The sequence below is a fragment of the Gymnoscopelus microlampas genome, assembly GCF_963454915.1.
Source record: "Gymnoscopelus microlampas genome assembly, chromosome: 12".
Taxonomy (NCBI): Eukaryota; Metazoa; Chordata; class Actinopteri; order Myctophiformes; family Myctophidae; genus Gymnoscopelus; species Gymnoscopelus microlampas.
The window spans coordinates 7,706,555-7,718,776 of record NC_139949.1 but is presented as its reverse complement, the minus strand read 5'-3'; the positions used below and the strand labels follow the sequence as shown (position 1 = coordinate 7,718,776).

Below are 12,222 nucleotides of genomic sequence, written 5' to 3'. Positions count from 1 at the left end.
AATCCCGATCGCGCGATTATTATGTCATAATCGTGACAGGAGGGGGGCGGGGCTACATTGTGACTGGGAGGGGGCCTACCGTTTCCGCCCTCGTGGTGACTCCCGGGGGACAACTGCTGCTTCTCTTGTGTTTCTTGCATTTCCTGTGTCTGCTGCTGCTGTGCTTTGGGCTTCTCCGGGACCCCCAGGATGTCATCCCCCCCCATGCTGCCGTGGGTGGCGGAGGCAGGAAACAGCCAGGGAGAGCCCCCTCCTCCTAGAGCGATGGGATTATGGATTTTTTGGGATGGAATAGAATGGTATACTTTAACAGGGGTCTTCAACGTTTTTCCAGCCCAAGGACCCCCCTAGCTGTGAGAGAGATGAAGCAGGGACCCCCCCACTACATTGCATTTAACCACTTAACCCTTCAATACTTAGTACTTCATTTGCTCCTACGACAAACCTCTTTAGCCGAAAATAGCCGATCTACACGCGCACAACGCCTCGCGTGCCCGAAAATAGCCGATCTGCAAGCGCACAAGGCGTTGTGCGCTTGTAGATCGGCTATTGTCGGCTAATGTTCCTCAGAATAGAGATGCTAGGGTTCAAGTGGTTAATGTAAAAAATAAAAAAAAACTCCCTGTAGCAACTCTGAGGACCCCCTAGGGGTCCCGGACCCCCTGTTGAAGACCCCCTGCTTTATTGCACTGGCCTGAAAACACCGTCTATCAGGACGTTAGATACGAATTCCCATTGAAATATGGTCATAACACCGTTTTTCCTTTCTCGCCACTGTAAATACAGCTCTTTGTATGTCACTGACATGCATTAATGTGTTAATATCCTATGCTCCGTTGATGAATTGAATACATGGGAGCACAATGGAAACAAGTCCCCGGGACTTTTCTTTGTGTTATCCTTATAGCCATAGGGCCCTATTTTCGTAACCTGACTCCGTCAGATGAGGCAAAATGGACCCTTACGAAATGAGGCGAAATGGACCCTTACGAGTCCATTTGGTTCCATTTGTACACTCTCAGAGTTACACACCCATAAGGGGCCATTTGGAAGCCCATGAGGGTCCCTGGACCCCAACTTTAGACCCACTGGTGTAGCAGAGTGTTTCCAGTGAGCCAACATGCACAATATCAGCACCCTGACTCTGTTTGACCAGAATGGAACAGAGCCTTCATCAGTATCATTGGTAACACCTGTGAATGTCTTCACAATATGGCTGCTGTGCATAGAGCCTATTGGAGCTTACACCGAAACGCTCCTGGTCGAACAAATCAGCGGCAGCTAAGGGCGGGATCTTGGCGAGACCGGATGTGACACCATCGAGAAGCGCCTGCTGCATTGTAGTTCTTTCACGATTCATAATGGTTGAATAGCACACAAAATAACTACTACTGGCGCTGCTACTATACGTCATGCTTGCAGACACGACAATATGATTGGTTGGAGTTAACACGCCCAGACGGTGATAGACAGGCGGTCCCGTCCAATCACCTGCCAAGTGGCTTGAAAAAACGGACCGCCGTCTTGCGGCGGTTCGGCTACCGAGGTCCCAGGCGGAGTCAGGCTACTTTTCGTCGGTGCCTTACCCATTATCCCTAAACTTCTTTGCCATGTTTTACCATTTTCAGTTCAACTAGCCGATCTGTCACATTGTGAGCTTGTAGATTGGCTATTTGAACTATTTGAAAATGTTTTTAAAAATAGTAAAAAATGGCAAAGACGTTTAGGGATAATGGGTAAGGCACTGGAGAAAATAGGGCCCTTAATGTTTTACTGTACCTCCTTGCTTTTCTTTGTTTTTTTTACTAATAAAGTATTCAGTCGATAAAAAAACGTGTTGTTTACTGCGTAATTTCTCTTTTTTTATTACGTTTTGACTATAACTTAACCGATATTGTCCTCACACTATCGGTTAAGTTAGTAGTGGACAGAGGGGTTTGAGATTTTCTACTAGTGCAGTGGTTCTCAACCAGGGGTCCGGGGACCACCAGTGGTCCTTGGGGGGGGGCTCATAGCGCGGCACCAAGTGCCGCACTATGAGCTTGTACATCTGCTATTTTTGAAAGAAATCTTGAAAACGTGTGCATATCTTTGAATACACAATTTTTTTCAAAGCGAACATTTTTAACTCAAATCTTTCTTCTGGGGGGTTCATGGAACAAAACATTTTCAGATGGGGGGTCCGCGGCCAAATGTATATCAGCTTAGGGGTCCTTGGCATGAAAAAAGGTTGAAAACCACTGAACTAGTGGGCCCTGATCCAGAAAAGGTTGAGAACCACTGGTAAAAAAGAAAAAGCGGTACAATTTTCAGCCAGTTTTTTTTTTTTTAACCAAAGAATATGGGTTTCTAACTAAGTGCTTACCTCCTGCCGTGGTGCCATTGCCCTGGGCGGCCGGGGAGCTGTTTATGAAGGCCTGCGGGCCGGCGGGCTGCGCCGACACATTCTGCTGGTGGTGGTGTGGGGGGGGTTGCAGGTGGGGGTGGATTCGGACCGGGAATGCGGACTTGTTGCCAGTGTTGTTTTGAACTAGGACTCCGAACCCGTAATCCCCCATTTGTTTGCTGCTCCCGGCTCCGCTCCCCCCACACACGCGCGCACACAAATAGCTATCCCGTGATCGCTAGGCCCTGTCGAGAGAGAGGAGGGGGGGGGGAGCACACGCGCACACACACACACACACACACACACACACACACACACACACACACACACACACACACACACACACACACACACACACACACACACACACACACACACACACAGAGAGAGAGTGTCATGCACCGAGTCAGCAGTGCATCCGACTGATGCCAGTTTAAATGAAGCCATTCCCCACTGACAGCCAAAACAGCAGTGGTGGTGGGGGGAAAAGTACTCAAATGGTTTACTTAAGTAAAAGTATCAATACTGCAATGTAGAAGTACTCTATTACAAGTAAAAGTCCGGAATTAAAACAATGTGCTCGAGTAGAAGTACAAAAGTATTTGTATCAAAATGTACTTAAAGTATCAAAAGTAAAAGTACTAAAATGTTTGAAAATGGCAGATCTGCAAGCTCACAACGTGTCGCATCGCGACGTGTTGTGAGCTTGTATTTCGGCTATTTGAAAATAGCCTTGGTATAAAATAATGTAAAATAATGTATGTTCTATAATGTAATATTTATATCAACGAAGTAGCTCGTAACTTAAGTTTTCAAATAAATGTAGTGGAGTAAAAGTACAACAGTTGGATGCGAGATGTAGTGGAGTAGAAGCAAAAGTATTGAAAATTGCAATGACTCAAGTAAAGTACAAACACCCAAAAATTGTACTGAGGTACAGTACTTGAGTAAACGTACTTAGTTACTTTCCACCACTGAAAAACAGACAGCGTCAACGTTCTTCATCAAACAAAAGCGCCATTATTTTATAAAAGTCATTTTATCATAATGATTATACACACACACGCACGCGCGCACACACACACACACACACACACACACACACACACACACACACACACACACACATACACACAGTAGCCTGCTTCACTCCCTGGAATCCTTGACATACATAATGGTTATTATGCCACAACATCATGCAGCCATGAATAAGCTCTTTTTTTCTTACAATGGACGCACTGAGAGAGGCTAGCGGCGCAACGGCTAATCGAACGAATCAATTTGAATCGATTATTAAAAATAAATAATTGATCATCGAAACGCCCCCAAAAAAATAGCAGATCTACAAGCTCCCAACAACACGTGACATCGCGATGCATTGGGAGCTTGTAGATCGATCGGCTGTTTTGGGGGGTATTCCTGCACAAATACCACTGTAATCATGTGGTTAAAAAAAATCTTATTTCATGTTGATCCGTCTATATATTCAACAAAATATCCAAATAGCAATCTTCTCGATTAACCAAACAAAGTAGTCATCAACGCACAGAATAATCCCTTAAAGGAAAACAGTCGCTTTCAGTCAATTTCATATTGATATAGATATTTAACAAATTACTCGATTACTTGCTTAACCGAACAAAGTAATCATACGTACACAATAATCCCCTTAAAGGGAGTAGTTCACCCAAAAAAATGACTTACGTTCTATCAATTACACACCCCATGAAGCCTTGAATTCATGGAGATTTTTGTGTTTTTGTCCCATTCCTAAGCCTATCATTTGATGACTCAAAAAGTCTCCTTTGGAGACACCACCGGTCATCAAATTATTGCCTTATAGGAATGGGCCAAAAAACGTAAGAAATCTCCACGAATTCAAGGCTTCATGGGGTGTACCGTGTAATTGACAGAAAATAAGTAATTTTTGGGGTGAACTACTCCTTTAAAGCAAAAAACAGTGGCTATAGTGTCACAGCCCCTACAGAAAAGCCACATCCATCCCAGGTTTCTAATTTTAAACCCCCAGTGACGTTGTCAGTGTGCTTTGCCTTGCCTTGCCTGCTGGCCACAGCAGATCTGTGGTGTGCTGGCTGCTCTGCTATATGGCAGGCTTTTCTGGTCAACATGTCACTGTCACATTCTCTCTAAAAAAAAATAATAATAAACTCACCGACCACCACGGTCTGTGTGTGACAGTCGAGTCACACAGCATGCTGAATCACCACACAGCATCATAACACACCGCAGTCATAATAATATTCATTGTGTCAGGTGTCAGGTTAAAAAAAACAATGACATTATATGCAATGACCTTTGGCCATATGCCATTTAAAGGCACTCAATACAAAAATAATTAAAATATTTCATAATAATATTCATTATGGCATGTAATATATTTGTTGTGTGATGTATAAAAATTAAAAAAGAAGGGTGGCACTACATGACCTTTGGCCATATGCCATTTAAAAGGCCCTCAATAAAAAAGTATTAAAATATTTTATAATAATATTCATTATGGCATGTAATATATGTGTTGTGTGATGTATACAAATTTAAAAAAAGGGTGGCACTACATGACCTTTGGCCATATGCTATTTAAAGGCCCCCAATAAAAAAAAAGTATTCAAAAAAATTATCAATTATAATATTCATACAGGATTTTAAATATATATTTTTTATTTTTTTTCACCTTCGACCTTGTTTTGACTGACAGCTGTCACAGTGGACATTTCTGACCTTTTTAAACACCCTTAAATCTGGATCGTGGATCAAAAAAACGTTGCCACGTTCATTATGATGATTATGGTTATGATTACTGTATATATAAATGTAGTCCATCCCCCCCCCCACCACCACCACCCCCACCGTTAGCCAAACCCAGCTATAATAACCCACCGTTAGCCCAACCTACAGACAGTGCTATACGAAACGCCGTGGTTTTAAGTACATATAAACGACCTCCGGAAAAAAAAAAAAAAAGAGCAGATCTGCAAGCTCGACGCCTTGTGAGCTTGCAGATCTGCTCTTTTTTTTTCCGGACAGCTCCAAGCTAGTAAGAAGTATCTATCTATGGGGGAGAAAATAGAGGCAAAAAATGTTTAAAAAAAGTAATACAAAATAATAACAATAATAATAATAAAAATATATATATAAAATAAAATAAATAAAATACAATAAAACATTTAAAAAAAATGTAATAATAAAAAAGTAATAAAAAAAAGGAAAAAATAATAAGATCCATATTTCACCTTGGTTGGTTCGATCCCCCCCCCCGGCCGGCGATCGATGGCTATCGTTGGTTAGATCGTGTGTGTGTGTGGGAATCCCGTCGGGGTGGTGGTTCTACAGATCTAAGATGTGCTGTTGGATCTATAAATCGGGGGTTCTGGGGGGGGGGGGGGGGGTTCAGTTTCTTCTGACGTGTCCTGCTTGCTCTGCTGTGGCTCAATGACACAGCTCTCTCTCTCTCTCTCCTGGTGGATCCTCTACGTCTCTCGACCCGTTTTTTTCTCCCCCTGAAGATTACGGTTAAATCGACGTTGGCAGCGCGTTCAAAGCGTCGGGATCCTCTGGGTCGAGCCTCATTCGACGGGTTTCATCGCGGATGCGGGTCGGATCGGTGTATTTACGTGTTTAAATGGCTATTTCTCTCTCTCTATGCGCGTGTGTATACGTGCTGCTCTGTGTCTCTCTCGGCCGAATGACAAGAAGAACTGACCGATCAGCCGCTGGGAGCTTCCGGCGGACGCCCCGCCCCCCGGCGTTGCCAGGTTTTTTGAGAGAGACGAGCAACCCCAGGTCTAGGAAAACAAGCCCCCAAAAAAGCGACTATTTGTTATTAAATAAATGGATTTGTTAATTTATTTTTTTGTTAATTTGTAACGTTTTTTATGTATTATTAAATAAATTAGCATTATTATTATAATTGTTTGTATTACTTTATTACATTATTATCAAATTAATCAATTAAGTTATTAGCCTATAATATTGTATACTGTATTACGCCAGCTATTTGAAAATAGCAGATCTACAAGCTCACAACGCGATGATGCAACATCCCCCCTCCCTTTTGGAGGATTTTTTGGAATATTATGGCATTATGAAACAAGCCTGAATAAGCAACTATACTTTAGAAACAAGCCCAAATAAACAACTACACTTTAGAAACAAGCCCAAATAAAGAACTACACTTTAGAAACAAGCCCAAATAAACAACTACACTTTAGAAACAAGCCCAAATATACAACTACACTTTAGAAACAAGCCCAAATAAACAACTACACTTTAGTAAACAAGCCCAAATAAACAACTACACTTAAGAAACAAGCCCAAATAAACAAATAGGCCTACACTTTAGAAACAAGCCCCAGAAAACCACAAACCACAACTAGCAATTATTTACAAGCAACTTTGCATAAAAACAAGCCCAAAGTCACTTATAATAAGAGGACATGGCAACACTGCCCCTCGGCCCGTTAACTACGCGTGATTGGACGAGCTGCTGCCGTGGCTCGTGCTGGTCATTACCGCCCACTGAGGTGGTGGCAGCTAAGCCCCGCCCAGTGAGGTCCAATGATCCTAATAGAGGAGAGGTCGTGAGAAAACCCACACTCTCACGCGCTCACAAACTGACACGCCACGCACGCACACCAAAGATTGACAGATAAATACCGTAGATTGATAGATAGACAGACAGACAGACAGATAGACAGATAGACAGATAGACAGATAGACAGATAGATAGATAGATAGATAGATAGATAGATAGATAGATATAAAATAATATAATATAAAATGTGTATAATTCTTCACCACATTCCATGGACCCTCACCCTCCAACATCCATGAAACAATCAAATCAATCAACCATGTGACATCTCTTTCTGATAGACCCTGTCAGTCCAGCTTACTGGATGTCACTTTACTGTATAGCTGCCCACCCCCCCCCCCCCCCCCTCCCCCCTTCTCTCTCTCTCTCTCTCTCTCTCTCTCTCTCTCTCTCTCTCTCTCTCTCTCTCTCTCTCTCTCTCTCTCTCTCTCTCTCTTTCTCTCTCTCTCTCTCACTCACTCACTCTCTCTGGCTTTATGACGGCCATCAGTCTCAGGTTTCACAGATGAAAGTGTGTCAGTCACTGATAGACAGTGGACCATGCAGGCAGCCACAAATGGCCGCCTAATAAATCTGTCAGATAGAGTTCAGCTGGAGATGGTGGTGGTGGGGGTTCGCAGCATTTGCATCAGCAGTAAATGTGTGTTAAACAGATGAGCAGGCAAAGGAAGCAGATATCTGTTTTTTTAATGATTCTTTAAAAGGCTATATCCACGCTGTGTGGAGTTTGCATGTTCTCCCCGTGTCTCCTAGGGTAGTTAATACCCTCACAAAAACATGTAGTAATCCTGGTCACTATACTGCCTCCCCCTGGTCAGCCGGGGCGCCTGATGGAGGAGAAGGGAACTGGTTGGAATAACGTGTTCCTTCCACGCGCTATGTCCAACCAGGGAAACTCCCCCCTGTCGGGTGATAAGAAGCGGCCTGCTTGCTCCTCATGCATTGAAGGAGGCATGAGCTTCAGCTTGGGCTCTCCCTAGGCTGGCAGAGGGTATAGTGCCCCAGGATTACATAGGCAATTGGCACTGGGTGAAAAAATGTGGGTTACAAAATCGTGGGACAAAAATTAAAATAAAAAAAAATAATAAAAAAAAGGCTATATCCACCTGTTTCTTGGCTGTGTGTTTTCCACTTCCTGTCGGATTTCATTGGATATCATTAGTCATCTGACCGGTTTCATTGGATTTCATTGGATCAAAAGACAGGAAGTGGAACACAGTGAAAAGCCTAGGAAACAGGTGGATATGGTTCCACGAAGAACCATCACCTAAAGATGCACTTTATTTAGTGAATGGTTCTTCATGTTCCTCATATGGTTCATATTGGCTATATCATCTGTCAGGTGGAAACCTCATAAGTCCAAAACTGTCACTTTTCAGAATTCAAATTCAAAAGTATCAAAAGTAGCAGATCTGCAAGCACAAAACATGACGCTTCGCGCCGCGTTTTGAGCTGCGTTTCGAGCTTGTAGATCTGCTATTTGTGACGGCTGTAGTATGATCAAGTAGGTAAAAAGTTAAAATATGGAGATAAGAGGTATCTGCCCGACAGCAACGATGTGTATACAGGTATTTCACTCATATGAGGAATATTTGAATATCTGACCTGTGTTCTTGTTCTTAAACTTGTGATGAGACAATAAAGCAATAAAGCAGGATAATGACAGTGGTCAAGATCAGTGGATTACTGATACCATGAGAGACCAAAATGTTTCATTGTGAAATGATAGACAGATATAAACAATACTCAATGGTGTGATATATCATGATTATAGCATGGCTACGGATGTTGCAGGCACGACAGTTGGAAACAAATCCTTGAACCCTAGCATCCCTATTCTGGGTCAAACATTCACAAAACAAATTGCTGATCTACAAGCTGACAACATGCCCCATTGCGAAGTGTCGTTGGTAGCTTAGACGTTAGCTATTTTCGGCATTTGTCTTGGACAGTAGCCTAACTGGGAGGTTTGATCTCAAAAGTTAATCAGAGAGTGAGATTCCTTGCCAGGATACCTACTTTTATAAATAGGACAGCGTTAGAGTTTTGTCAGGCGCCCTAGGCCTAGTACTGTGTCATTTTGACTATGCTTGTTCATTATGCAGTGCCAAAGTATTTGGCATGGTCACGTCACAAGAGGGAGCTCCTTGAGGTTCCTTCCAAGTTCAAGACTAATAGTGTGCAAAACTCATTCCTGTAGGCTACTCAGGGGCTGTGTCCTGGAAATGCCTTAAATCATGAACGCAGCGTCCGATTGCCATGAAACTTGGCATGCTCATTCCCACTAGGCCAAGGAAGAAAAAGGAAAAAAAAGACGGCACACATTATCTCTGGGGTAATGTGATCAAGATGTATGAGTTTGATTTTTTCAGATCCTGGGTAGGCAACCCGGCCCGGCAGAGACCTGTGCTCCGAGGAGCACACTTTTCTAGTTTCATTCAAATTCTCAGCGAAGAGCTGGATCAGAAGACAAAAAGAGTCTCCTTTTTGTCTCCTACCGTTCCACTGGTCAACAAATTATTGGCTTAGGAATGAGGCAAAAACAAAAAAATATCCATGAATTCAAGTCTCCATGGGGTGACTAATCGATAGATTACTATCCCTATCCCTTTAAGGAACGAAATGGAAATAAGCATGAGTGTTATTGAGTTTTTTTGTATCCTTTTGATTATGGTGGAGCTTATGTGTAGACAGTATGTTTGTACATAATAAAGATGTCAAAGTCAATTGACCAGTTTGTGCCACAAAGTTAAAAAACACATAATCCAAAAATAAATCACACAAGGTCATGAGATGTGAATAATTACCCAATTCTTGACATTCATTGCGTATTGCTCTTGATATTGCCCCATACCCATTAAGCAATATCTTATTGCTTTTATAACATGTTTGCCAGTATTTAGCAACAAGATTCAGACACAATCTTAACCGAAAACGTTATGGTTGCTAAACAGCTGTCACGCATAGCATGTAAGCACTTCAGTGACTTGTGGCGCACCAATGTGCCTCTGTGATAATAACATGCTTGTTATGATTATGTTTAGCAAATGATAATGACACAAACAGATTTAACCACTTGAACTCCAGCACCCATATTCAGGGGGAACATTAACCAACAAATAGGCGATCTACAAGCTCACAACGTGAGTGTTGTGAGCTTGTAGATCGTCTATTTACAACTGGCAAAATGTATGTAGGGCTGAAGTAGTTACTGTATGTTTTGTAATAATAATCAAAATCTACAAAGTATATAACTCAAATTTTCGAATAATTGTAGTGGAGTAAAAATACAAAGTTTGGAGGTAGAAGTTTTGGAAATTGGAAAAAAGTACAAATACCTCAAACTTATACTTAAGTACAGTACTTGAGTAAATGTACTTAGTTACTTTACACCACTGTCTGCAAGACTACAGAACACATTCCAAAACATGTGCATTTCTGTGTCTTTGCTCCTCAGCGAGGCCAACCAAGGCAGGCAAACAAAAAGCAAGTACATTTTTATAGCACATTTCAACAACAAGGCAATTCAATGTCATTAAAGGACGACTTCACCGATTTTCAACCTATCTTCATATAATTGGTCCTCACTAACACTGACATCAATTCCCCATCATCAATGGGGAATCCAAGCTAATAGAAACTGCAGGCTTTCTATTCCTGGAAAGTTGCAATGCAATAATAGAAGCCATTGCTCTCGTGTTAATAAAAATCTAAATAAGAAATGTGAAATCTTTTTGGAAAAAAAAATCATGCCTAACGATGATCTCACTGGTAGACGGGTTTCTGGACTGTCCACAGCCCTCCTATGAGACACAGACCAAGTAGAAAAAAATTGTACCATTTTATCATGGGTATTAGTGAGGACCAATTATGAAGATAGGTTGAAAATCGATGAAGTCGTCCTTTAAGCAAAAGAACACATTATAAAAGTACATTCGAATTCGGTAAACATGAATAATGAAAAAAACAAAGTTAAATTATCTATCTCCTTAAAATAATCTCATCGCAAAAGAACTGAGAGTTGCAGCAAGGCCTGCAGCTTTCTGGGAGTTTGGCCCACAATGCGTCGCTTCGCGCTGTGTTGTGAGCTTGCAGATCTGCTATTTTCACTACTTCTTTTTTTTAAATTAATTTTTATCCCGCGATTTTTGTAACCCATTTTTTTCACCCGGTGCCAATTTCCTAAGTGATCCTGGGCGCTACACCAGCCCTACACCAGCCCTACACCAGCGCTACACCAGTCCCCCACAGCCAGGGAGGCCAGGGCCGAGCTCATGCTTCCTTCAATGCATGAGAGCCAACTGACCTTCTTGTCACCTGACAGGGGGGAGTTTCCCCGGTAGGACGTAGCGCGTGGAAGGAACACGTTATTCCAACCAGTTCCCTTCCCCTCCATCAGGCGCCCCGGCTGTCATGGGGGAGGTGGTATAGCGACCAGGATTACTACATGTTTTTGTGAGGGTATTAACTACCCTAGAAGACACGGGGAGAACATGCAAACTCCACACAGAGTAGGCCCTTTTGCCACGACTATTTTCACTACTTCTTAAACTTGTTTAATTTATTTATCAAAATTATTTGAGTTTTTTTTTTTAACTTTATTCATGAAATATTTTTTTTGTAAATGATGTTGGAATTGTTTTTAGTTGATGAAAAGTTGTGATTTTACTTTTTGTTTAAACTTCTTAAAATGATTTAACAATATACTGTATATTTTTTTAGGAAACAAAAAAAAGGGCATAGGCTCTTTATTTGCGACCCAAACATGGGCCCAGAGACTCCTCACAACTGTTTGGGAAACCTAGTATTGCCCTGGTATAGACCATACAAAGCTTTATAAGACCAACAGTATATTTTGAAATGAATTCTTTGACACACAGGGAGCCAGTGTATAAGAACTGGAGGGACACTGCTTCACTTTCTTGGTATTATAGTAAGGACCCGAGCAGCAGCGTTCTGAGTCAAATGCAGTCGTCTGATCAATTTTTTAGGGAGAAAACCTGTAAAAACCAAATGGGTAACAGCTGTGGCAGAAATGTCTATGCACGTGTGCGTGGCTGCGTGCGTGTGTGCGCGCGAGACCGTGAGTGTGTGCTGAATTGTACAAGTTTGACTGCATGGATGCGTGTGGGTGTGCGCGTGCGTACATGTGTGTGTGTGTGTGTGTGTGTGTGTGTGTGTGTGTGTGTGTGTGTGTGTGTGTGTGAGCATATGCAATACGTGT

At 42.2% G+C, this 12,222-nt stretch overlaps 1 protein-coding gene across 3 annotated transcripts in view; it reads right to left on the bottom strand.

Moving 5' to 3' along the window:
* Positions 1–6,074, bottom strand: part of LOC311057787 (cytoplasmic polyadenylation element-binding protein 4-like) — a 67,267-nt gene extending 61,193 nt beyond the window's left edge. For 2 of the 3 annotated variants that reach the window (XM_084074871.1, XM_084074872.1), the window contains exons 1-3: positions 5,638–6,074; positions 2,366–2,631; positions 80–256 (exon numbers count right to left, since the gene is read on the bottom strand). In XM_084074871.1, coding sequence (XP_083930997.1) covers positions 80–256; positions 2,366–2,558 — 370 coding nt within the window. In that variant the 5' untranslated portion in view covers positions 2,559–2,631; positions 5,638–6,074. The remainder of the gene's footprint in view (positions 1–79; positions 257–2,365; positions 2,632–5,637) is intronic. The other variant, XM_084074873.1, reaches the window with a different exon arrangement.
* Positions 6,075–12,222: the final 6,148 nt, after the last annotated feature.